We start from the raw sequence: 24316 nt of genomic DNA, 5'->3' as shown, positions 1-24316 counted from the left end.
TAGTTTATACTAGTTAGATGCTTAGATAGCTCAAATGTGTTATTTTGTTTGTATATTAATACTGTATATTACATTCACGCATATAGTAGCCTATCTATGCATACTGCTGTAGTATACAGTGTGTCATTTTAATGACTCAAACCTTTAGTTCTATGTGCAATGCTTCCAGATGATGATCAGGGAATGATAGATTTTGATGAGGAGGACTTTGGTGAACCTATGGAAGCAGAGCATGTGGAAACTATACCTGAGACAGCTGAAAGCTTGAAGAGAGATAAGGAAATTGAAAAGAAAGAGGCAGAGCAGCTGGAATCAGAGAAGAAAGAGACATCTGTCTTGTAAGAATCTCTTTTTTTTTTTTTATTCCACCAATAAGCTTTAGGTTTATCTTCATATTTGTCTTTGCCAATGAGATAATTGCGATACAGACAGAATGATGATAATGCTATGCAATGTGGTTTTCTTTTGTAGCTGTGTTAAAAATGGTAATGTTGAACATGCTGATACCAACTTAATTGAAAATGCTTGATGTTCTTGGGATTTAGCACATGATAACATAACATGTATTTCAGTACGTTGAGGTGGCTCAGTGTGGGTGTTAATAATGAATTTTGATGACAATAAGCAAAAATGAGGAACTGCTAATGATGCTTATTCTAAGCCACTGTGAAGGTATTTCATAATGTTAGTTGTATTTAAAAGTATTGTCGCTAAAAGTAATTTCACATGGTTAACAGTCTTGGAAATTGGTCTTTGGAAATGGGGAAAAGGGGGGGTTTCCCCATTAATTTTTTTTTTTTTTTATTGTTCAGAATAATCTTGAATCATATGTTTCTGTACCTTTAAACTGTAAAATACTTGACTAATCAAAAAGACTTAAACATTTAATGACTGAAAAAGTAATTTTCTTGAAATAATCTGTTGTTCTCACTGAGCAACTTGTACAGATGGATGGATGTATTTGTTACGTAAAGGCTTGAATGACCAAGGCTGAAATACCAAGCAAATGACTTTCAAAGCCTGTGTGTTGTAAAGAACCCTACTTGTGTGTGGGTTTCTCTTTGTCACTCCATCCTTCTTATTAGAAGTAATCTGAGGAAACCCAGCTGTTGAGAATGTTGCACAGAACTGGAAAGAGTAATAAAAGGCCTGAGAATATAGGGCTGAAATAAAGTGAAGCAGTGGTGGTTATAGCAAAGGCACAATTTTACTTCTTGTTTCTTTCTTCTTCTGCAAACCCTGCAGAAGTTGTTCTCTCCCAGATATCTCATGTTGGGACAGAATTGATGAGGATGAAGCTGATCTAGTAGGTGCAGAAGTTCAGGTGGACCCCAACCTCCTTCCACTTGTGAATGGGGAAAATGATGATCAAGTCTTAAGATTTTATTGGCTGGATGCTTATGAAGATCAGTACAGTCAGCCAGGTAACTATTCAGTTAAAGGCAGAAAATGCCATTCTGATTCTTTCTATGTAACTGGGATTTTCAGAGTTGCCAAAACTACGTCTAGATACCCTGTCTCTCTGTGCTTTATAACTTGTACATTGATCTCTTGTTTTTCCACGCCCAGTCCTCAGTGCAGGGCACTATGACTGGGCAAAGTAAGAATGTTCTCTTGGTCTGGTATAGTAGTAGGGAGGTACAAAGGGAGCTACTAGCACTTCTCGGTGTTGGTGACTCACTGGCCTTCTTAAAACCCTGTGCCCTCCAGGAGTAAGCTGATAGTGTTAATTTCCTACTCGGTGATACAACAATTGAGCATGCTTTCTTCTTGTTTCCGAAAATGTAACTTAAAATTCTGGTGATTAATAACCCACCAGAAATCCACAGAAGGTCTGTACAATAGCAGTTGCGTGATTTTATACAAAGGAAAGGCATGCCTATCAAGGGAGGAAGGTGGCCTGAAAAATAAAAGCTCTGTCTAGATCCCTTTATTCAAACTGTCTAAATCTTGAAGATTGTCTGTGTATTAACATCTCTTAGATACCTGTGCGGTTGAAGCATGAATCCTGGCTCTTACTGTCTTCAAAACTGCAGCATTCTGTTCTCAGCCCTGACAAAAGAAGTCGTGTCACATCTGTTCTAAGCAATTCCCATCCATCCTCTCATTTCATCAGCAGCTTTAGGATCTTGGGTTTCTTATTTGTGCTTCATGTAGGTTTACCAGAAGGTTCTTCCATATGTTGTTGAAGGTTTTTTGGGTTGATGCTGTAAGCATTAAGTCAGATATGTTTATCTGTTACACCTTTTGTTGTGACTTGGGATGCCAAACTTAAATATGAGACTGTGCTGGGCTGAACAGCTTGGTGATAGGAGTGGTAATATTCATAGATATCTTGATGAAATCAATGGCTCTAATATAAAATTGCGACTTTTAAAGACCCCACTATTGTTCTTTTTCTTTTTTTTTTTTGTCTTCTAAGTCAGTGGTTGCTGAATGGAACATAATTATGAAAGGATTTCTGTTCCTCGCATGCAAGGAGTGTTCTTTTCTCATTATGACTTTTTCAGGATTGAATAATAAAGACTGCACCTGTTTTCAATTAGTAGTATAGAAGGGAAAATTTTGATACTGCTTTTTGTTTAACATGTTCATGATCTTTGTTTATGCCTCATTTGCTGGGATGTCAAATGCATTGCCTGAAGAGTAAATACTATAGCATAATCATAAGACTCTTTCAAACGTAATGATTTTTTGGAGGCTTACTTTTCATAACTCCCTTTACTATCTTAGGCAGAGAACTTGAGAATTGTAACCCTATTAACATTTTAAAGAAATAACAAATAAAAATTGCCCTTTCTTTCCCCTCTGCAAGACATTTTCCCCGTCTCTCAACTTTGCCTTTTGGTTCTTTAGTAACATGATCTTTCTTTTCACAGACCTTGTATTTTATAAGCTTTACTCTTATTTTTTCTTTCTTCTTTCCATAATCAGGCTTACAGAGGTTAGGTCGTGATATCTCTTCTCTCATGTCTTGGTTTTACATATGAAATGTCTCTTGAGAACTCTTTGAAGTTAGCCCTGTGTTTATTGTGTGTGCGTGTTGGGGGGATAGTGGGTGTGTGAGGGTGTTGGGCTAGATGACCTTCAAAGGTTCCTTCCATCCTAAATTACTCTGATTCTGTGAAATTTGGGGATTAAGATCACTTATGTGTCCATGCTAGAGTTGATGAAGTTTGGTTTTGCAGTCCAGGCAGCCTTTTACACTGTCTTTGACTGGCTCGTGTATCCTTCTTTCTACCTCACCTGCTTATATGTATGCCTCTGACAGGTTAACTTCTCCATGCTCTTAATATTAGGTTCAAGCGACCAGCTCCTGTTTTGTGGTCTCTCCCATAGTTTCATCTTTCTGTATGATACAAACCTATCTGAGTTTTTATACCTTAAAAAAAAAAAAAAAAAAAAAAAATTGCTGGGGACAAGAACTTCATCTTCCCTGTCACTTAGATCGGTAATTTGAGCTCTTTCTAGATCCCTTTATTCAAACTGTCTAAATCTTGAAGATTGCCTCTGTATTAAAATCTCTAAGATACTTTGTGCAGCTGAAGCTTGTTTCCTTGCTCTCATCATCTTCAAAACTGCAGCATTCTTTTCTCTGTCCTTGACAAAAGTAGTCTTGTTCACATCTATTCCAAGCACTCAAGAAATGATTTTTCTTCTCCTGTCACTCTAACTCTGTCATCCGTCATAGTGCATCCTCACTGATTTATCTTTGGTCTAATGGAGTAAGAAAGGTGCCTTTATGTCTGATAGATAGTGTGGCAAAGATAAATTATAACTCTTAACCAAGGACTTGTTTGTGCATTGTCAGACCAAGGAGAAATGCAGGTTTCAAAATCTTCCTTATGTGAAACGCTATTTCTGAGACGGCCTCAGTTCTGATTATTTCTGATTTCATTAACAGTAGTGTACTGTAGGGAGAGTGTCTTTCATGTAATCAAATTCCAAGTTAATTGGAGTTTGAAGAGAACTCAAGTGAATCCAGGTTTTTGAGTTGTACTTGGAAGTTTATTTCACTTGTAATTCACAAACTGTACATGAAAGTCAGCTAGCCTTGTTCTATGTTATTTCAAAGTTTAACATCACTTGATTAGCATTTTGCAGCATTTTGTGCTAATGCCACATTCTCTGTGGCTCAGACATGTACACGTACAATAATGACGTGGTCCACAGTGAAGAGTCAGTTGCGCTAGTCCTGCTGTATATAGGCTTTCTGAATATCTACCTTGGTTACAACTGCTGTCTTAGCATCCAGGATTTCTTGCAATGTCATACATCTTTCGGTGTCATCATTTTTTAAAAATAGTTGAAAACTTTCTACAGTCCATCAGCTGCTAGTTGTTGCTTTCAGAATGTATTTCTTCAGGTTTTATTAGTAGTAGAGTGTTGATCTCATGGTACTAAAGTGGAGAAAGAATAGCTTAATTGTACTGGTCTAGCTGAAGAATAAAAAATTGTAGATGACACGTTTCAGCAGTGATTGACAGCACAGGCATTCTGATTATCTTCAGCTTCTCTCTCCTTCCTCCCTCTCTCCATGAATTATCAAACTAATGTAGGTAGAAATGGAGTATCAGAACAGAATTCTGAGACTGACTGTGTGATGCCATTTTGAATTTCACCTATCAAGGTGTTGTTACTATAGTGATGGAGGTAGGGGCATGAAGAACTACACAGGTATCCACTTGTAAAGCTGGTACTTAAAATGATTTAGAACGTGCTGATACATCGGAAAGATTTCTTGTTTAAGGACCTGAACCAGAAATGGTTGTGTTTCTGTGCAAGAATACATAATAAGATTCTTTAAGCAACATTAATATGCAATTCTTCAATTAGTCATTCTTGAAATCTTTGCTCTGCCCTTCTTTCTTAGGTGTGGTATTTTTGTTTGGCAAAGTTTGGATTGAATCTGCAAACACCTATGTCAGCTGTTGTGTCACAGTGAAAAATATTGAGAGAACTGTTTATCTACTGCCACGTGAAACAGTAAGTATGTCTTTTAAGCATGTCAAATGTAAGTACCTTTCATTCTGCTTATGGCAGGTTATGAGTTCTAGTAGTGTGTTTATGGGAACAGTTGAAGCCAGTGTTGTCTGATGTAGGTGGTAAAGTTAAGTACAATGTATACACAGGATATCAGGGTATCACATGTGAGATGCAGAGTAGAGTATTTCTGCTTCCCCCTGACCCTAATAACTGCACACAAATTGTTGCGTTTAGACTTGCTGTTTAGGAAATAAAGTTGTCTTGAAGTATTATTAGAAAACGTAGTGCTCTTTAAACACTCTGTTTCAAATAATATTAAGTTTGGGTTTTCTTGGCTGATTGCATTGTAATTTTCCCTTAAAGAAGATATACATGATTCATAATAGCAAAGCAAAATTCAACTTATTGGTCATGTCTGCTGGCGTTTTTTGTTAATTTGTAAAACCTGACTTCTGTTTTTGAGGAAATCGACCTATCCACTGGCAAAGAGACAGAGACTCCAGTAACTATAATGAGTGTTTTCAAGGAATTTAATGACTGCGTTTCACCAAAGTATAAGATCATGAAGTTTAAATCCAAGGTTTGTCTACAAGCGTCCTATTTGGTCATTTTCTGTTGTTCTGGTTCATAAGGTGGGAAGTCTGTTTAAACACTGTCCAGTGGGGGAGGTTATGGTGAAATACAAATACATAACTCCTGGCGTGTGTAAGTGTACCTGCTTGTAAAAGTCACCCTGGTGACTTCCCAAATATCCATACACCTTTAAGAAGAGTAAATCTGCAACTTGATTGTTCCACCAGAAGTTTAAACATACTGCCTTTGAAAATAATCGTTCATTAGCTGCTTTGAAACTGGGTTGAATGTCAGACTGTCATTCTTGCTTGGTGAGGTATTTTTGAGCATACAGAATAGATAGATGTTCTGATACCCAAAGCCTGGATATCGGTTCATGGCATCAAAGTTTAAAATGAAAGATTGTATTGTCCAACAGATAGGTCAGTACACTGGGATTAGATTATCTTTGCATTTGACTAGGTTTGAACTTTGTCTTGGTGTGTCTCATCCTTCTTCTTACCCTTGCAGATTTATCTTTTTACAATGCATGCTGTTCGGAGCATGGATTGCCATGGTGTGCATACACAGGAGGTGACAAGTTGTGAGGACTGTCATCCAGTCTTGAAATTTAAGCTGTTTTGGGTTTACAGTTACAGGCAATAGTCTCATAGTGTTATTTTTCTGTGTTCTTTTTGCTCAACAAATCCTTAAAAGAATACTGGAAAACCAAAATTTGCTATAATGGAAAATTTGCACGTACAGTAATATAATACTTGTCATAAGTCTGCAGGAAAAGAGCTGATACTGCTGATAGTGTTGTAGATTTGGACTTAATTAGTTTGCTAGTGTGAGAAAGCTTTCTTATTTATATAGACCATTTTTCTTTCAGCGCAGGCAGGCAGAGGTGGGGAGTTTATGTGGGGAAAGGTGGCTAACGTGCAAGTTAGAGCAAAAGATTTGTTCAGAGTGAAGTGCTCAGAAACTCTTCTGTTTCTTGAAGTAAGATGTCATTAGTCTGGCAAAGCTGGCTTTCATTGTAATTACTGGGTGGTGTAATTAGTTTTAACTTTTCCCAGGCTGGCAATCTCGTGGCTTATAGCATTCGTTCCTGAATAGTTGATCAGGAAATGGGATGGCAAGTAAAAATGCAGGAAGAATGGCATTTAACAATATGTAAATGAGGGAAAATAAAAACAAGTTCATATAGTAATTCAGATTGGGAAGACCCTCAGGATGTCATCTAATTTAAAGCTAGCTACAGAAAGTTTAAGTTTTTAGGTGAAAATGTGAGCAGTGTTTCTCAAATGGCAAACTCATGCAAGAAACTGTATCTTTTCACCAACATGTGGCATTATTTACATAATTCAGGGAAAATGCATGCTTCATTAGAACTTTGTAAAACTTTGTTATTTTTTTGTTCTAGCTTATTTTCTCTGTCAAAATTCTGATGCAAATTTTGCTTTTTTCAGTTTTATCAGTGTTATTTTTCTTGTATATCTGATTATAACTTAGTCATTATCTGTGGGAATCAGAAAGGAATGAATTTAACAGCAGGTAAAAAACAAGTTTGTAATAGCTCACTGTTCAAAGACCCTTTCAGGAATGAGGGAGAAAACTCAGGGCAAATAAATTCTTCATTAAAAGAGAGGATACAAACACTTGTACTCCAGAAATGGAAGGAGGAGGAAAAGCCTTTGAAAAGACGCAGATCTGCTAACAGAATCTTGGGAAACCTCCACCTGTTCCTTGGTGTGCTAAGGAAGAATAGTGTGACTAAAGTAATGGAGTAATATAGTTTAACCTTCAAAGATGGCTTTTAAAAATCAAGGTTAACCGTATACAGGAAGTATTTGAATGGTTATTTCTGATGTTAGGTCAAAGCTTATCAAATTTTTACTGAGTTTACGCAGAGCTTGGGATGAAAGACCCAACTGTGTTGTCTGGACACATGACTGCGGTGCATCTGGGGTCCTGGGTGTAACACGGGACTCTCATCTGCTAGTCATCCCTAGCAGGAATAGGGAGGTACCAGCACTAAGGCACTGTTCCTATCTTACCTAGAATATTTTAACACTTGATCAGTGTGATGAGGAAAGATCAACTCAAGTGACAACAGGTACAAAAGATCATAATTAGAAGAACGAGACTGTTGTGGTTTAACCCCAGCCAGCAACTAGGACCACGCAGCCCTTCACCACCCCCCCGCCCAGTAGGATAGGAAGAAGAGGGAGAAAAAGCAAGAAAAAAACAACTTGTGGGTTGAAATAAAGACAGTTTAATAGAACAATAACAGGAGAGAAAATGATAATAGTAATGATGGTAAAAGAATATATAAAATGAGTGATGCAATACAATTGCTCACCACCTGATTGCCTGTCCTGAGCAGTGATTGTGGATTCTTGCCCCTGGCCAACCCCCATTTATATACTGAGCATGATACCTATGGTATGGAATATTCCTTTGGCCAGCTTGTCCTGTCTGTGGTCTCTCTCAGCTTCTACGGGAAGCTAAAAATGTCCTTGACTTAATATATGCATTACTTAGGAACAACAAAAACAGTATGTGTTATCAACATTATTCTCATACTGAAACCGAAACATAGCAGGTACTAGGAAGAAAATTAACTCTATCCCATCTGAAACCAGGACAGAGACAAAAGGAGAATCAGTTACACTTGAGGTAACTATGAAAGATCTTTAATTTTTTTTTAGCCTAGTAAAGTGAAGAATGGTGGTAAGACCTTTTTGCTCTCTAAAAACATTAAAAGGGGATGAGCAGCAAGAAAGCTATTTAAAGGACAGTTTTAGCAAAACAACAACTTTATACATTTTAATTCATGAATAAATTAGTCAGGATAGTTGGGGATGCAAAGAAGCTCTGGAATAACCTACCAGATGTGTTTCTAAACAGTAAGAATTCAAATTCTGTTTGAATTCATCAGACTCTTCAGTAAACTGAATTTTACTAACATGGTAAAAGGCTATCCAGCTTTATTTTGCTGGCATAATTTTCTGCTGATTTTGATAGTTACTGCCCCCTGGAATGTTAATGGTTTAATGAGAACTGGAGCTAGCAGGAAGGTATGGTGCTAGTAATGTGGGGGATAAGAGAAAAGATAGGATTGGAGAGCAGGGCTGTTGGTGGGGCCTTTGGAGGACTATTCAAGGAAAGAATTACAGTAACTCAGCTATTCTAGCTTACCACAAAATTGGCTGAACAAGTGGCACCAAATCTGGCCACGCTTACGTCTTTGCAGCAGGGGGCCCTTTTGCTGCTTGCAGAATAATTGTGGAAGTAGAGGGGTTGTCCCATTACTGCACCCTCCTTTTCTTTTGTTCCCCTCTGAGACACCTCAGTTTGCCTGGTTATATACCTTATTAATCTGTTTTTCATAAGGAGTCATCATCTTTCTTTTCATTGCAGTCATATCACCAGAGACGTTGTGTTGTTATACAGCCCTTGCATCTGTGTTCCCATAGGGGTGTGCAGAACTCTCAAATTGAAATAGTGGTGGCACTCGGCTGAGTGATTGCTCCAAAAAAGTGATCGTCACACAGTTGGGACTGTATGTGGTTGAGAGCTAATATGCTTTAGAAGAACTCCCTTGTTCTGTGACGTGCAGCCATCGTGCTGCTACTGTGTTGTTAAGGGTTGGTGTTTTGAAAGATTTTTAGAAGGCTAATGGCAATATTGCTCAGGTGAGCAAAATACTCGTCAGTAATGCACTCAGAGTAACATGAAGTCTCAGTTTTGGCATAGTACCATGAAACTGAGAAACCCCTATTCTTCTACCATTAGCTGGAAATCAGAAAGTTTACTAGCACGCCTGCCATGCACCCAAAGTTCTTTTATTCAGAATACCCAGTTTTGTGATGATATGGAGAGAGCCAGTATTTATGCACTGAGACAAGTTGTTCTCTGTGCGTGTGCGTGTGTGCATCTTGGCCTTGCCAGCACCAAACTTGGTCCCTGTGAACAGATACACTTAAGCCATATCATTTCCTCCTGCACCTGCTGCTAATTGTAGCTTCAGTGGGTTGCACTGCTGCCAAGTTAGCAAGTCTTCACAAATCAATTTGAAAGCAGCCTTACTCCACTTAGGAACTTAGCAGCTAATCACTGCTGCTCATTTCTGCTCTCTGAAGGGCCACTTGAAGGGCAGATTACTCTGCAGCAAAGCATTCATTCACTGCAGTTATGACCAGACGCTTGTGTAATTGAGCTGAGCTCTGTGGAATAACGCAGATGAATCACTGCAGCATACTATTTTTACACTATGTTCAGCTTGCGTTTGCAACAAGAACTTGTTTTTTTAAATGAGAAAGAAAAAAAGAGGAGGGGGGGGTCACCAGTAATATGTGCTAAAAGCAGTGCATTGACATCTGTTATGTTACAGCTATGATGTGATGCTTGTGTGAGGTGCTGCTTTGGCTCAACCGTTCAGATCTACATTTGCATGCTAATTTGTAATGCTGTTCTGACTTCACAGTGGTGCTCTTGTACCAAGTTACATTACTCTTTTCTGCTTCCACGTAGCTGTTGATGCCATAGTTGTTGCTGGATTTGCCCTCTTCCTATTTATAGCAGAGGGCCCTCTCCTCTCCTACCCAGGCTTTGCAGCCTTAAAACTGCAGTGTTATGAGAAGTAGCAAGCTTAACAGCTCATTGTAGTGCTCTGAGGGAGCTATTGCTGATGCTGTTAATAAGGAAGGAAACCCCACCCACCCAACCCTAAAACTAAATAACTTTGAGTTTACCTGTGCATGTATTTTGTTTATTTATAAATTTTATTCCAATTTATGGTGACTTTGTCTTTTCTTATTACGCTTACTCTAGTGGTATATTTTGCTGACTCTATGTATAATATGCTGAACTTAGTGCACTGTCCAGTGAAAACATGCTTTTTAATTTAAGGGGCCTCTAGGAATTCCTGTAGTAAGAGTAATGTTCTTGCATAGTTATGGCATAACATAATAGCAATAATAATATAACAGTGGTGCAGATAGTTTGTGAAATATTACAGGGCAGAGCATACATATTTACAAGGTAGATTATGGCATTTCAGTAGGTACCATAAGATTGTTGCACAGGATATTGTAATTATTTGGAAAATGAAGGTAGTTATTCTTAGAAACTGACAAGCTGTGCATGTTGTTGAAAATCATTATTGTTCTTGAAGAAAGCAGAAGTGATACTTAACTTTCAGTAAAGTTGTACTGAACTGGAGACTGCTTTAACTATCTTTGTTAGACATAGGTAAACAAACTTGACTACTTTCTAGTAAAACCCAAGTCACTTAAACTGAAAAATACAATACTGTCATGAATGTGATTCTGTTCTAAGCATGTAATAAAGTAAACAGCTGGCAGATGGTTGGGAAATCGGCTCTCTTGGATGCCTCTGAAGTGCCGGTACACTAAAGCATGCAGGATAAAAGGAGGAACTGTGTGCAGTTAGAGGGCTACGATCTCATTGGAATCAAGGACACGTGGTGGGATAGGATGCAGTTAAGAAGGATAGGCTGGGGTGGTGGGGAGGGGGGAGTCCTTTTACATGTAATAGCAATGGGAATGCATGGATTCCTGCCTAAGGATGGGCAAAGAGCCGGTCAGAGTTAGAGGGCAGACCAATGATGCCATTAGAGGTGCTGTCATGGTGGAAAAAGGAAAGCCAAAGCCCACCTGGAGTTGAATCTTGTGAGGGGGGCAAAGAGCGGTAGGCAAGGCTTCTATAGGTACAGGAGGACTAGGGGAAAATGTGGGCCTGCTGCTGAAAGGGACAGGTAATGTGGTGACAAAGGGCATGGAAAAGGCCAAGATACTCATTGTCTTCTTCACCTTGGTCTTTACTGCTAACTCCAGCCCTCAGCAATCCCCAATCTCAAGAGAACAGAAGGAAAGCCTGAAGCAAAGACGACTTGTCCTTGGAGAAGGGGAAACACGTTAGGGAACATTAAAACACCTTGGACAGACACAGATGTATGGGACCTGATGGGATGCACCCATGAGTGCAGGGGGAGCTGGCCAACATCCTTGCGAGGTTGCACTTGATTATCTTTAAAAGGTCGTGTTGATCAGTGGAGGTTCCTAAGGACTGGAAGAAAGCAAATGTCAAAGCTAAGGTGTGGATACTGGGTCCAGTCCTGCTTAGTGTTTGTGTTAATGACTTGGATGATGGCGCAGCGCACACACTCAGCAAGTCTGCAAACAGTACAAAAGCAGGAGTGGCAGGTGTACCAGATGAGTGTGCTGCCATTCAAAGGAATCTCAACAGGCTGGAGATATCTCATGGCCTACAGAAATCTCGAGTTCAAAAAAGGGAGATACTAAGTCCTGCACCAGGACTGCAGTAGCCTCAGGCATCAGTAGATGCTGGTGGCTGACTGGAAGGCAGCTTTGGAGGGAAGGCCATGGTCGTCCTGGTAGACGTAAAGTTGGACAAGAGCCAACAATGTACCCTTGCAGCAGAGGTGGCCGTGGGGACCCTGGGCTGCAGGAGGCAGGGCATTGCCAGCAAGTTCAAGGGAGGTGGTCCTTCCCCCTTATGCAGCCCTGGTGAGGCGCATGTGGGGTGCTGTGTTCAGCTGAGCTCCCTGGTATGAGGAAAACGTACACATACTGGAGCAATTCCAGCACAGGACCACAAAGATAATTACAGGCCCTGGAGCATCTGTCATGTGAGGAGAGGTTGAGAGACCTGGGTCTGCTCATCCTGGAGAAGTTTTGGGGTGAGGGATTGGTGGTGCAAATCTTAGCGTTGTGTACAAGTGTCTGATGGGCAAGAGTAAAGACAACTCTGACAGATTCTTCTCATTGGTGATGCCCAATGGAGGACAAAAGCAGTAGGTACCATTTGAAACACATGAAATTTATCAGAACATAAACCACTTTTTTACTGTAAAGTAGGTCAGGCACTGACACAGGTTGCCCAGAGAGGCTGTGGAGTCTCCATCCTTGAGGATATTGAAAACCTAACTGGAGAGGGCCCTGAGCAACCCGCTCTAGTTGACCCAGCTCTGAGCAGGCAGCTGGACTAGAAAATCTCTGGAGATGCCTTTCCATCTCTGCCGTTTTGTGATTTTTGTGGTGGTCTGCAGTCACCAGTTCTCATGAGTATGTCTGAAGCCTGTGAATTTACAGAATGCTTCTGAATTGCCTTAGCTATTAAGCTTGTATGTTTTTTATTTTGTAATGGTTAGTATACATGTAAGTCAATTCTGTAGCAACTCTTCATGCTAAGAAAACCTAAAGAGAATTAAATACAGGTACTAAACCACTCTTACTATCTTTAGATGGTTATAATGAGTTGCAGAATCTGTAATGTATGATCAAGCCCATGATATTTGAGATGTATGTTTTGGCTGGCCTTTATTTCATTAGCTTTCATATTGGACAGAATGAATATTCATTTGGGAGATATTGAAGAAATAATATCTTTGTTTTATATAGAAAGTGGAAAAATATTACGCTTTTGAGATCCCAGATGTTCCAGCAAAATCTGAATACTTAGAAGTTAAATATTCGGTGAGTATAATTAATCTGATGAAAGGCCATAACCTGCTTTCTTAACTATTTAAGAATTTTATGATTTTACTAAAAAAACATTTAAAAATTTGCAGGATTTCATCTGTAGGGGCTAGTGGCTGTACCTTTGTTGCAGTGCGTAGTTAGTTGCTCATTGTCTTGTAATAAAAAAAAAGGTTAATAGCTAAGCTTGTGGGTTTTTTGTTATCATTTGCATGTTGATTAGTCCTTAACAAAACCAGTTCATTACCAGGTAGCCTATAACATACTGATTTGTTAGCATTAGCTCTGTTTGTGTAAATAAAGCATGAGGGGGGGAAAAGTACTTCCTACAACTACTGCATTCCTCCCCCCTTCTCCCCCAATTATAATTTGCTTATTGATTTACAACAATCTATACTCCCAACTATCCTGCTTTATTTTTTCTTGCCTTGCCACTGAATCAACTAATCAGTCAAACAACCCTTTAGCTGTACTGGATCAGGGCCTGAAGTACTGTAAGATGTTATAAATTACTTACCACCCTTAAATGTCTTGTTGAAACCATGTCCAGAATATAGCTGATATCTCTGCTTATATGGCTCTTGCAAATAGCAGATGGGTGAAAAAGACTTTTGTTGAAGAGCTGTAAAACTGAGCAACAAAGATGGAAAAAAAATCCCATGAGAACATCAGTAACTATACTTCATAAGCAAAAATACTTGATTTGTTTTCAAATGTAAGAGACTCAGCAATCTTGAACCTGTTGGGTCAGTTGCTGAGACAATGCCTTTTTAAACCATTTTTTTATGCTGGTCCTATGGGCAAAAGCAGCATCCCATAGAGATTTGCTGACTATCTCAAATTTTTCTTCAGCTGTGCAAATATACTTTATCCTGTCTTTATACAACAGACAAGATTAAAGCTGTAACTGAGTTTACAACATGAGCAGTTTCTGTATTAACATGATCGTTGAACATTGTTGTAGTCTTGGCTGACGATAATATTTCTGTCTAGATCTCGTATGGATGAAGAACTTCTTCTTCAATGCATTTTTACATTACTGTCCTGATTTTGATATGCACCTATTTAAGTTGAGTCAATAGTGCAATTTCTCCAGTTACTGTAAGGTATTATAGGTTAAGGCTTTGCTTGTGGGATATTACAGTGATTTCAGATGTCGTGTATTTTTGTTAAGGTGCTGTCTGAATATAGCATGTCAACCTTGAAGACTTCTGTGGGGTGAAATGACTCACTGCTTTCTGTTACTTGTTAGGCTGAATGCCCTCGGCTTCCTCAAGATCTGAAAGGACAAACATTTTCACATGTATTTGGAACTAACACCTCTAGCCTGGAACTTCTCTTGATGAGTAGGAAGATCAAAGGACCGTGCTGGCTGGAAATAAAAAACCCACGTATGGTGGTTTGCATGTGAAATACTTAGTTGCTGGAAAACACACATAATTATAGATTGGGGGGAGGAGGGGAAATTTAAATTGTACTGATAAATTATCATTTTGTAAATTAACCTTGCAATTTATCTGTGTAATTTTCATTATCTAGCACAAACTGTAAATTGTTCTTCCTCTTTTGAGTGAGAGCTCTATCCATATAAAGTTGCACACTGTACCAATGAGATTATAACTTTGAATGGCAGTGAGGGGGAACTGCGGGGAGTAGCCTAGCAGCTACGTTTTGGTGCATACCCTAAAGCCACATATACTGAGCTTAATTTAGTTTCCTAGAAATTTATTCCTCTTTCTTCTCTCTCTTGATAACTTAAGATTCATGTTTTTTCTGCATATGTATCTTTTTAAGAACAAACCACTGCTAGATGGCTTTTTTGTTTGTGTGTTAGTTGTTTTTTTTCTGGCACTTAGAAAAGTTGGCGGTGCGGAGTTTTTAGTTTGAGATCCTTTCTGCCTCATGAGTGGCATGTACCACTTACAGGTGGTTATGCTGCCTTATTTTTGGCTTAGTTAGAGCCCTTTATTGAATGTGTGCTGTGTATTCCCAAGAACATAGGGAAGTTGATCATACTGGACAAAAGCTGTATCTATTAGTGCAATCTCCTTGGAGCACTTCAAATGTAGAATTGACAGTACGAGTGCTGATGCCAGGAGGATTCTCCTCTTCAGCACCTAGCTCAGTTGCTGACAAAGCTGATACCAGTAAGGATTTTTAGCTGGAACAGACAAGACAAATCCCTGACTGCCAAAAGATGGATTAGCTGTGATGGGTTTTCCACCAGACACTGGCAAGCATTGATGTACTTTCTGGCACTGATCTTCAAGGCCTAAGAGTGGTTTTTCATCTGCAGTCTTTGCCCAAGAATTGACCTTGTATTTCTTTGCTGTTTTCTTTCTTCACCTTCAAAGAGTCCAGAGCTGTTTTGTTTCTCATATCCAGTATCACAAATGTTATGGCAATGATAACCAACAGTTCAGGCAGTATTCAATTTTACTTAATGATGATGTGCATTACCTCCCCTTATAACTACCTTGCCTGAGCTGAGATACTGATTCCACGTCAGAATTAAATGGTAATCTAAGGGAGCTCTTTTATCCCACTCCCACATCTGTTACAGCCTTCACGTTCCAGAGAGTGTGTCTTGATACTGGAATTGCTCATTTCAAAACCGTGGCATGCCCACTTTGTTGAAAATTGTATATTGAGCTAGGTGGTTATATTTATGCAAATTTGTGTAGTAAAGAGAGCATCTGTTGTTCATTTAGTGGCCAGTCCAGCACAAACCCACGACATGGTTGCACTGGATTTTGTGCCCCAAAGCTGGGTTGTTGGGGGGTGGTTTTGTTGATTGGTTAATTTGGTTTTGGTTTTTTTTTTGGGGGGGTGCCTAGTTTATTGCAAGGTTCGTGCTCTCTTGTATAGCTTGCCTTCTACACTTCTCATAGAGGGTCTTAGGGATAAGAAGTATACCTGGAAGGTTTAGAATAAGCAAGTTTCAAACCATTTGCTCAGAATTCTACAACTTCCTCAAAAATGGTCATAGTTATTCATAATGAAGCTGTCTTTGCAGTTGGAGTATCAGTGCTAGATAGCACCAGAGCTTTCCTAGAGCAGCGATCTCCAAACTTGTTAGATTGCGCACCCCTGTCAGTAAAAAATAGAGCATGTACCCCCAATATATAGATATTTATTTATAAATTATATACATGTACTACTGTACTAATATATTAATATGCATTATAAAATAAACAATTAAAAAAGGATGAGGTATGTGAAATAAACACTTTTTAAAGTATTTATTTTATTTATTAATGGTACAAAAAAATACTTTCTTCCCACACCCCTATGCTTTGTCTTATGCACTCTACTTTGGAGACCACTGCTCTGTAGAGTGCTAGTTGAAACTCTGGGTGTTAAGATATTGGAGATCAAAGAAACGAGGTGTTAAGCAATTGATTGCCTGTCTTCCTTTGGGGAGATCATCAGTATTTTTTAAGTGAAGATATTTTAGTCAGTTACCTGTTTGCATTTAGAGCAAGGATAATGAGAGATGGTAAAATATGTGGGTTTCCATATAGGGGTCAAATAATTTTGCAGGGAGTAAGATAACTAGGTCTACCAACAGCTGTCTTCAAAAGGTTAATCTGTCAGAAATGTAACCTCTGCTTCTTACTGCATGTAGTGAGTTACCTCATCAGCATCTTTTGCAAATGATCACTTTTTTTTTAAAGCAAGTGAAGCATTACAGACCAAAAAATTCTCAAATGGTAACGGGTGTTGAATGTCTTTTTTTTTTTTTTTTTTTTTCTCCATCTGTCTATATAATTTTTTAACTTTTGTACACTTGATGTCTAAATAGCTTTCTGTGGTCTCTCTTACATTTTAGGATAGCTTATACTACCAGGGTAGGATGAACTCTCTTATGACATCCCCCATCTCCTTATTTCCATGATCACATTTCTGAAGGACTGTATCTAAATGAATTAATTATCTGATGCATTTCAGTCATATGTTCCTGTTATCATTCGATCAAAATTCTTTTCATTAGCACTCTGGCTGCCTTTTCTGTAGTGTTTGAGAAATTTCTGAGTATTCTTTCATTTCACTTGTATTAATTTAATTTTTATGAAGCCTTCTCCCTTTGGACTGACTACAAGATTAGGTGCTAAGAGGTGGTATATTAATTTAGGTGGAGTTATGCTCGCTTAGCTTATACCTTTCTCTACTATGACTCTGTATAAAGCTGCCTGAAGCATTTTTTTGCATGACACATCTTCCTGACCTCGATACAAATCTTCCCTCTCTTCTTTGGTGTTAAAGAGCACCTGATGTGACTAGGCTTCTGACTAGGTAGTCAGGGCCCAGGGAGTTACCAAAAATTGGGAAGGACTAGTCTGGATCTCAGACTGTCCCATAAGGGCAAAACATTAAAAGGACATGCTCTGTGCAACAGTACCATTAGAGAAGCCTTCCCTGTGGTTCCCTCCAGAATGAAGGTGGTTTGTGTTGTTTCCTCAGAGCCCTCAAATCAGCCGGTCAGCTGGTGTAAGGTGGAGGCTGTGGCCATGAAGCCTGGTTTGGTGAACGTGGTTAAAGATCTTTCTCCTCCTCCTCCTCTTGTGGTCATGTCCCTCAGCATGAAGACCACTCAGAACCCAAAGACTCACCAGAATGAGGTAAGTAATTGCTCTCATTTTGGTTTAGTTTGATTTTGTTCTTTGGCCTATAGTAAAAATTTTTCTGAGGCTTGGAAGAACTTCGCCTGATAAAACATGTCTAAATGTATTTACTGTTGAATAAACTTCCTATGCCATGGACTCTTCAAAGAAATTTTTACTGGGGCCTCACCAGCACGAGAGCTGTGGGTTCAGGGGGCACATTGTGATAGCGGGATCCTATGTATTTTTTCAAGCCTTCTATTTTCTCTGTTGTGCATAATAGTTATAAATGAAACTGTCCCAGAATAGCTGTTAATGGATTATTCTTTTGGTAGAGCTAATCATAGAATCATAGGGTTGGAAGGGACCTCTGGAATCATCTAGTCCAACCCCCCTGCCAGAGCAGGGACACCTTAGAGCAGGTTGCACAGGAACGTGTCCAGGCGGGTTTTGAATGTCTCCAGAGATGGAGACCACAACCTCTCTGGGCAGCCTGTTCCAGTGCTCTGCCACCCTCAAGGTAAAGAAGTTCCTCCTCATGTTTAGGTGGAACTTCCTATACTCAAGTTTGTGCTCGTTACCTCTTGTCCTGTCACTGGGCACCACTGAAAAGAGCCTGGCCCCATCCTCCTGGCACCCACCCTTTAAGCATTTATAAGCATGGATCAGGTCCCCCCTCAACTGTCTTTTTTCCAGACTGAAGAGACCCAATTCCCTCAGTCTTTCTTCATAAGAGATGTGTTCCAGTCCCCTAATCATCTTGGTACCCCTATGCTGCACCCTCTCCAGCAGATCCCTGTCCTTCTTGAGCTGGGGAGCCCAGAACTGGACACAGTACTCCAGGTGCGGCCTCACCGAGGCAGAGTAGAGGGGAAGGATGACCTCCCTTGACCTGCTGGCCACACTCTTCTTGATGCACCCCCAGGATGCCATTGGCCTTCTTGGCCACCAGGGCACATTGCTGGCTCATGGTCATCCTGTTGTCCACCAATCATAGGTTCTAGGTAGAATGACTGGGTTTTTCTGCTGATAAAACTTATTTTGAAATAGAATGAGAATTCGGTCTAAATCTTGTAGGACCTACTATTCTGCTGTGAGATCTTTCCTTTTCTCAGAAAGGAGTAGAGATGTAGGTGGCCACTCTGAGTTGTGGACTGCAGACCACAATGTGTAGTTAGGCATGTTTATCTGTTTTTTTAATATAAGCCTCCCTAGCCTAGGAAGAGATTTAGTATTTGGCATTTTTTTCAAGCAGAATTAGTCCTTTTGGTGAAGGCAGATTTTTTTGGGGGGGAGATAGTATAGAAAATTTCTGGTTTCTAGCCATTGTAATGAGACATACACCAGGTACCAACAGGACTCTGCTTGCCAAGATGTTTCTAAAGCCTGTCTGTTTTGTCTTCTGTTGGGTTTTCCTGACCAGTGTCTAGGGAGCCAGGATGTCCTGCCAGCAAAGCAAGCAGAAGGATCAGTAAAGCTAATAGCTTCTAAACACTAAAACCTCTTGGCTTCTTGGCAGCCTTGACTGCTTGCTCAGGGACAGCCCTTCTGGAGGCGAGGCTTCTGCATGTCTTGCCCTGCCCACATCTCCCCTGCACTTCATAGGGAATCCTTTAAATTGGGAATCTGTTTAGGTTCAGAACAAAATTTGTTAAAAGCAGAGTTTTCCAATATGAATTATTTTTCCTCTCATATTTCTAAGATAATAATTTAGGAGTAAGTTCTGCTTTATTTTACTTGAGATCAATTGATAACTTTTCTTAACTCTTTATAGTTGGGATTATTTTTAAAAAGATCTTTTGTAGAAACAAGAGAAAAGAGATGAGGAAACTTTTTCTTTAAAAAAAAAAGAGGTGAGAAGAAATGGGTATTGACAGCAGTCATGTTTATGAAGTTGTGTTGTGTATCTTGTTGGTATAGATTGTGGCTGTTGCAGCTCTGATTCATCAGAAATTTCCTTTGGATAAGGCTCCACCTCAGCCTCCTTTTCAGACACACTTCTGTGGTATGTACTTGGGACAGGTTATTAGTAGAAAAATAATTCCTTCAGAGTTTTTAATTTGTTGTTGTGTTATTTGGTTGTTTGTGGGTTTTTTTAATTAATTCTTCCACTTCAGCAGTAATGGCTTAGAATAAGTAAGTGGCAAAGTTTCAACTCTGAGGCAGGCTTTTCTCCCTGTTTTTAACTTCACTGGTTGACTTTTTATTGAAGACTTTGTTGGAAAGAATCTTAGTTTGAAATGATGCAGAGTGACCCTGCTCTCTACAGTTTCCTATCATTTTTATTAGTTTTATTTCAGTCATGTTCTCTTGGATTACTTTCTTTACCTGTTAATTTAGACTATTTATTTACTGTCACTTAGTTATTTTCCAGTTCAGTTCTTCTGAACAGAATTAAAAAAATAAACTTGTCACATTTATTTATAAATAAGTTTCTTATGAAAAAAAATCTCTTGCAGCAGAGTCATTATGGTAAGATCAGCTAAACCTTGAGATTCAGACCCCAATTAGAAGTGATGAAAGGTGTCGAATGCTTGTGACAAGTAGTTCTTCAGAAACTGTGGACCATAGTTTTAATCTCCAATTATAATTTCAACTATGACTGATTAAAATTAATACTTTGCTAATTACTCAGTTATCTTAAAGACAAATATTCACATAGGAATAGCTTTTTACAATTAGAGGTTAGTTTTCCTTAGCTCCCTTTATTGTGGATGGATGCTTACAGGGAGGGTACAATTGAGAACTTGTATGTAAGAACAAATATAACTTCTTTTGCAGTTGTTTCCAAACCGAACGATTGCATTTTTCCTTATGACTTCAAAGAAGCTATTAAAAAGAAGGTAATTTCATTTTGTTAGCCTTCTGATTGCAGTATGTTTTAAAATACAAACTTCGTGTTGCTTTGGGTAAGTTGTCTAAGAGGCATTTTCAAAGGAATGGTATGACTATTTCATTTCCACTCTGCAAACCTAAATCCATATTTATTCTGGATTTATTCTGTCTTGCTTGTAAAAACGGAGGTGTGTGCTCTGTGTGATTCAGTACTGCTGCTAGTTGTGCTCATAAAATAGACAGGAGAGTTGGAAAGGTTTTGCAAAGATGCTGAAATTGTGGTTTGTTTTCATTATACCTGACTACGTACTCGTAGTAAACTGGGAGGATTTGTTTCCTCTTTCCTTGGAGAGTAAAGTCTGTCAAAATTTAGAAGACATCCTTTCTAAAGGGCACTGGGAGAGCTGACAGGATAGTAAAGTAACCTATTTTTGTTTTTCGTCTGTTTGTGTAATCTTAAGCCTGTGAGTGCAGGATGCACATGGAGCATTTGCCTGTTGTGCTTGATTCTTAGGAGGCTCTTAAAATATCACTAGACACCTGCATACAAAAGCAAAATGGAAAAAAGCCTCTGAGAAAAGCTTTCTGTGTCTATGGGAGTGAGAACAAAAAGCCTTGAATTATAGAAGGAAAGGGAGAACTCTGTGGTGCTTTATTATTGTCTTGTAACTAGTAGGGGAGAGGAGATGTTTCCATTTTAAACTTATTGGGTCATTGAAATCAGGTGCTCTCTTGCTCCTTTTAGAATGCTAAAATAGAAATTGCTGCAACAGAGAGAACACTGCTGGGATTTTTCCTTGCGAAGATTCACAAAATTGACCCAGATGTTGTTGTGGTGAGTAGTTCTGAGACTTTGAGAGTGAAATTAAAGCATATTGTCAGTTGGTCAGCTTTGTTCTTTTTCTTTTGTCCCCTGATAGTTTTGGGTTTTTTTAATGCTTATCTTAGACTGCTTTATGAATTGAATTTGCTTATAAGACAGCAGGTATACTTTGATACAAAGATGATACAGAATTTTCCCTGACAGCATTTTATACATCCTATTATGTCCTGTAGTATCTGAAATAGGCAGTATTTCCATAGTACCTGAAAGAAGTATTTTTTTTTCTTTTACTCAGAAAGACAAAACACAAAAAAAAACCCTTGTGATTTCCCAGAAAAATGGGAACTCTTGGAATACTTAAGAGTCTATTTCAGTTCAGATGTTCATATAATTTGCCTCACCATTTAGATTGTGTTTATGCTGTAGATCAAAATGATATGCTATACAAACCCACAGGATCTGAGCAAAGTTTTGTAATAAGCATTCTTATGTTTTCTACTGTATTGGCAACTAGAGAATTTCTTATAATTACTTTTTGTTGTTGTTGTTGTTATGTTTAATTAATGTACAGTCCTGACTTTCATTTAATGAAATTCTGAAGAAAATTTGAAGTTGGTTATAAATCTGAGGTTGGTTATATACAACCTGTTATTTTTCTGTAGGTAAATACAATGAATTAAGTGGTGGGAATAGGATGAAATGAGCAGTGAGGCTCCTGATCTTTTCAGCTCACTGCAGCTCATATCTGGTGTTCACCCTATGAGCTGAGCTTACTGGTGGTTGTGGGAAGGAAGCAGGAAACACTGCAGCTGATGGTTTTAAACTGAAGATGCCAGTACTGTAGGCGTGTGAGAGCTCTGATCCTAAACCCAGTAGAGCTGTGTTAGTGCTGTTTAATTTGCAGCTGGTTTAGTTAGTGATGTTGAAAAATAAGCTATAGCAATATAGGTAGGACCCCTCTACTCTGGCTGTAACGCTGCTGCTGATTTTAAGGAGCTTCTTCTATAGCACAGTATTGCACTACACAGATGTATCTGCTATGATGAACCTGCAGTTCCTGGTGACTGACTGGTCCACATAGACTAATGTTCATCTGGGTTGTATTTTGTTTTCAGCTGAGGTTACAGACCAGTGTCATCAATGTCCTTTAAACTTTGCAAATACTGTTGGAGTACTTTGATACGTAAATATTAGTTGCAAGGTCTTCCATGCCCGTTGTAGTGTAAAAAAAAAAAAAAAAAAACAACAAAAAAACACAAAAAAAAAACAAAACAAAAAACAAACAAAAAAAAAACCCAAAACCCAAACAGTATTTTGATATCAACATTGAGACTTTCATGGATGGTGAGAAAAGGAATTACATATAGCTAAGTATATATGCTGTATAAAGAATGTTGTGTTGTGGGTTTTTTTCTAGAAGGTTTTAAATCCTAATCTCTGGGATCAAAGCATAAAGCTGAATAGTGTGTGCTATGAGCCAGTTATAGAGCTTATTTTGGTGTTCTGCTGAGCGGCATTGTTAGTGTTAAGACTAATGAGTACTGTTGATGAACGTTCTTTTAGAAAGTGCTTTCTATGAGAGAGATAATGCCATCAATTAGTTGGAAAAAAACACAAAGGGCAAAGGAATACTGACTGTGTGAAAGTAAGTCTTTCAATTTGCATTTGTTGTAACCTTTTTTGTTATTTTTTCTGCTGCAAGGGTCATAATATTTATGGATTTGATCTGGAAGTGCTGCTTCAAAGAATTAATGTGTGCAAAGTCCCTCACTGGTCCAAGATAGGTCGACTGAGGAGGTCCAATATGCCAAAGCTTGGGGTAATAAGATTGCTCAAGTCTTTTAAGCCCCTTTATGTTGCATGCGATTAAAAATAAATTAATTTTGCTGAGGAATTGTAAATGTGACACTGATGTATTTTGACTGTTGGTCATACTGAATTTCACGTGTCCCAGATCAGAAATGATGAGTGTTTGTATGACTTTTATTACAGTAATAAGCTAAACTAATTTTCAAGTTAGGCTAATTTAGTTTACATATCTCAACTAGATGATGGTAATGACAGATTAATTGCAATAGTCTTTACTGTAACAGTCTTTGTCTGCTATAACTGTAAAATGAGAAAATGTAATTTGGATTGATTGGTGAATCATCCCATAGAGAGCTGCTAAGTTAATAATTCTGTAGTTCTTAGTACATATTTGTTCAGAGGCCAATGTGTGAAGCTTGGAGTGTTGAAGTGCTGCATGTGGCTGTGTCCTTGCTTGTTCCTGTCCTTCCTAGAGGCCAAGACGACTATTTGTGTGTGGCTTGTTCTGTGACTTTTTTGTCCTGCTGTTAGTACACAAAATATCCTCAGAGGAAAAACAAAATCCCTACACGCGTTCTTGTTGGCACTATTCTAATTACTAAAGGAAAAAAAATGCATAGCAGTTTAAGAATTAAGGTCTAACTAGTAATGAGAATTAAGTATCTACTTCTTAATATCTGCATATACTGAAAGATACCATGGATTCCTTTAGGGCATAATTATAAAGCTTGAGTATTAATGGTATTTAGTACAGTATTTAGAGTATTAGAGTATTTAGTGAGCAGCTGACTTAGGACTGAGTCCTATAAGCATGTATTTTGGGTAGATGTTCTTTATTAATGTTTGTATGTTTCATTTTGTTTGGGTTTTTCTCTCCTTGTGTGGTACGGTTAAGGGTCGAGGAGGGTTTGCTGAAAGGAATGCTGCTTGCGGTCGAATGATCTGTGATGTAGAAATTTCAGCTAAAGAATTAATTCGTTGCAAAAGTTACCATTTGTCTGAACTGGTCCATCAGATTTTGAAAACAGAGAGGGTAACTATGCTACCAGAGGAAATTCGAAATATGTACAGGTACGTTGCTGATTCATGTTTGTAATCCTTCACTGGAAAGTATAGAGGTGCTAGTTTCCCACTGTGCAATTTCATGCTTGCTTATTTGATTTGTTGTGGAGATGCTG

The 24316-nt window shown here is 38.7% G+C and overlaps 1 protein-coding gene across 1 annotated transcript in view; it reads left to right on the top strand.

Annotated features, from left to right (window-relative positions):
- The window catches only part of POLA1 (DNA polymerase alpha 1, catalytic subunit), a gene marked incomplete at its 5' end in the record, with an annotated part of 206111 nt that overhangs the window by 7503 nt on the left and 174292 nt on the right, over positions 1-24316 (top strand). The window contains 12 exons of the mRNA XM_082488513.1: positions 170-338; positions 1246-1424; positions 4874-4986; positions 5450-5566; positions 12990-13064; positions 14320-14458; positions 17532-17689; positions 19592-19676; positions 20453-20514; positions 21252-21341; positions 23032-23148; positions 24034-24209. Coding sequence (XP_082344639.1) covers positions 170-338; positions 1246-1424; positions 4874-4986; positions 5450-5566; positions 12990-13064; positions 14320-14458; positions 17532-17689; positions 19592-19676; positions 20453-20514; positions 21252-21341; positions 23032-23148; positions 24034-24209 — 1480 coding nt within the window. The remainder of the gene's footprint in view (positions 1-169; positions 339-1245; positions 1425-4873; positions 4987-5449; positions 5567-12989; positions 13065-14319; positions 14459-17531; positions 17690-19591; positions 19677-20452; positions 20515-21251; positions 21342-23031; positions 23149-24033; positions 24210-24316) is intronic.

The sequence above is a fragment of the Vanellus vanellus genome (genome assembly GCF_965231255.1).
Source record: "Vanellus vanellus genome assembly, chromosome: 1".
Taxonomy (NCBI): domain Eukaryota; kingdom Metazoa; phylum Chordata; class Aves; order Charadriiformes; family Charadriidae; genus Vanellus; species Vanellus vanellus.
This window is presented reverse-complemented; position numbering and strand designations above follow the sequence as displayed.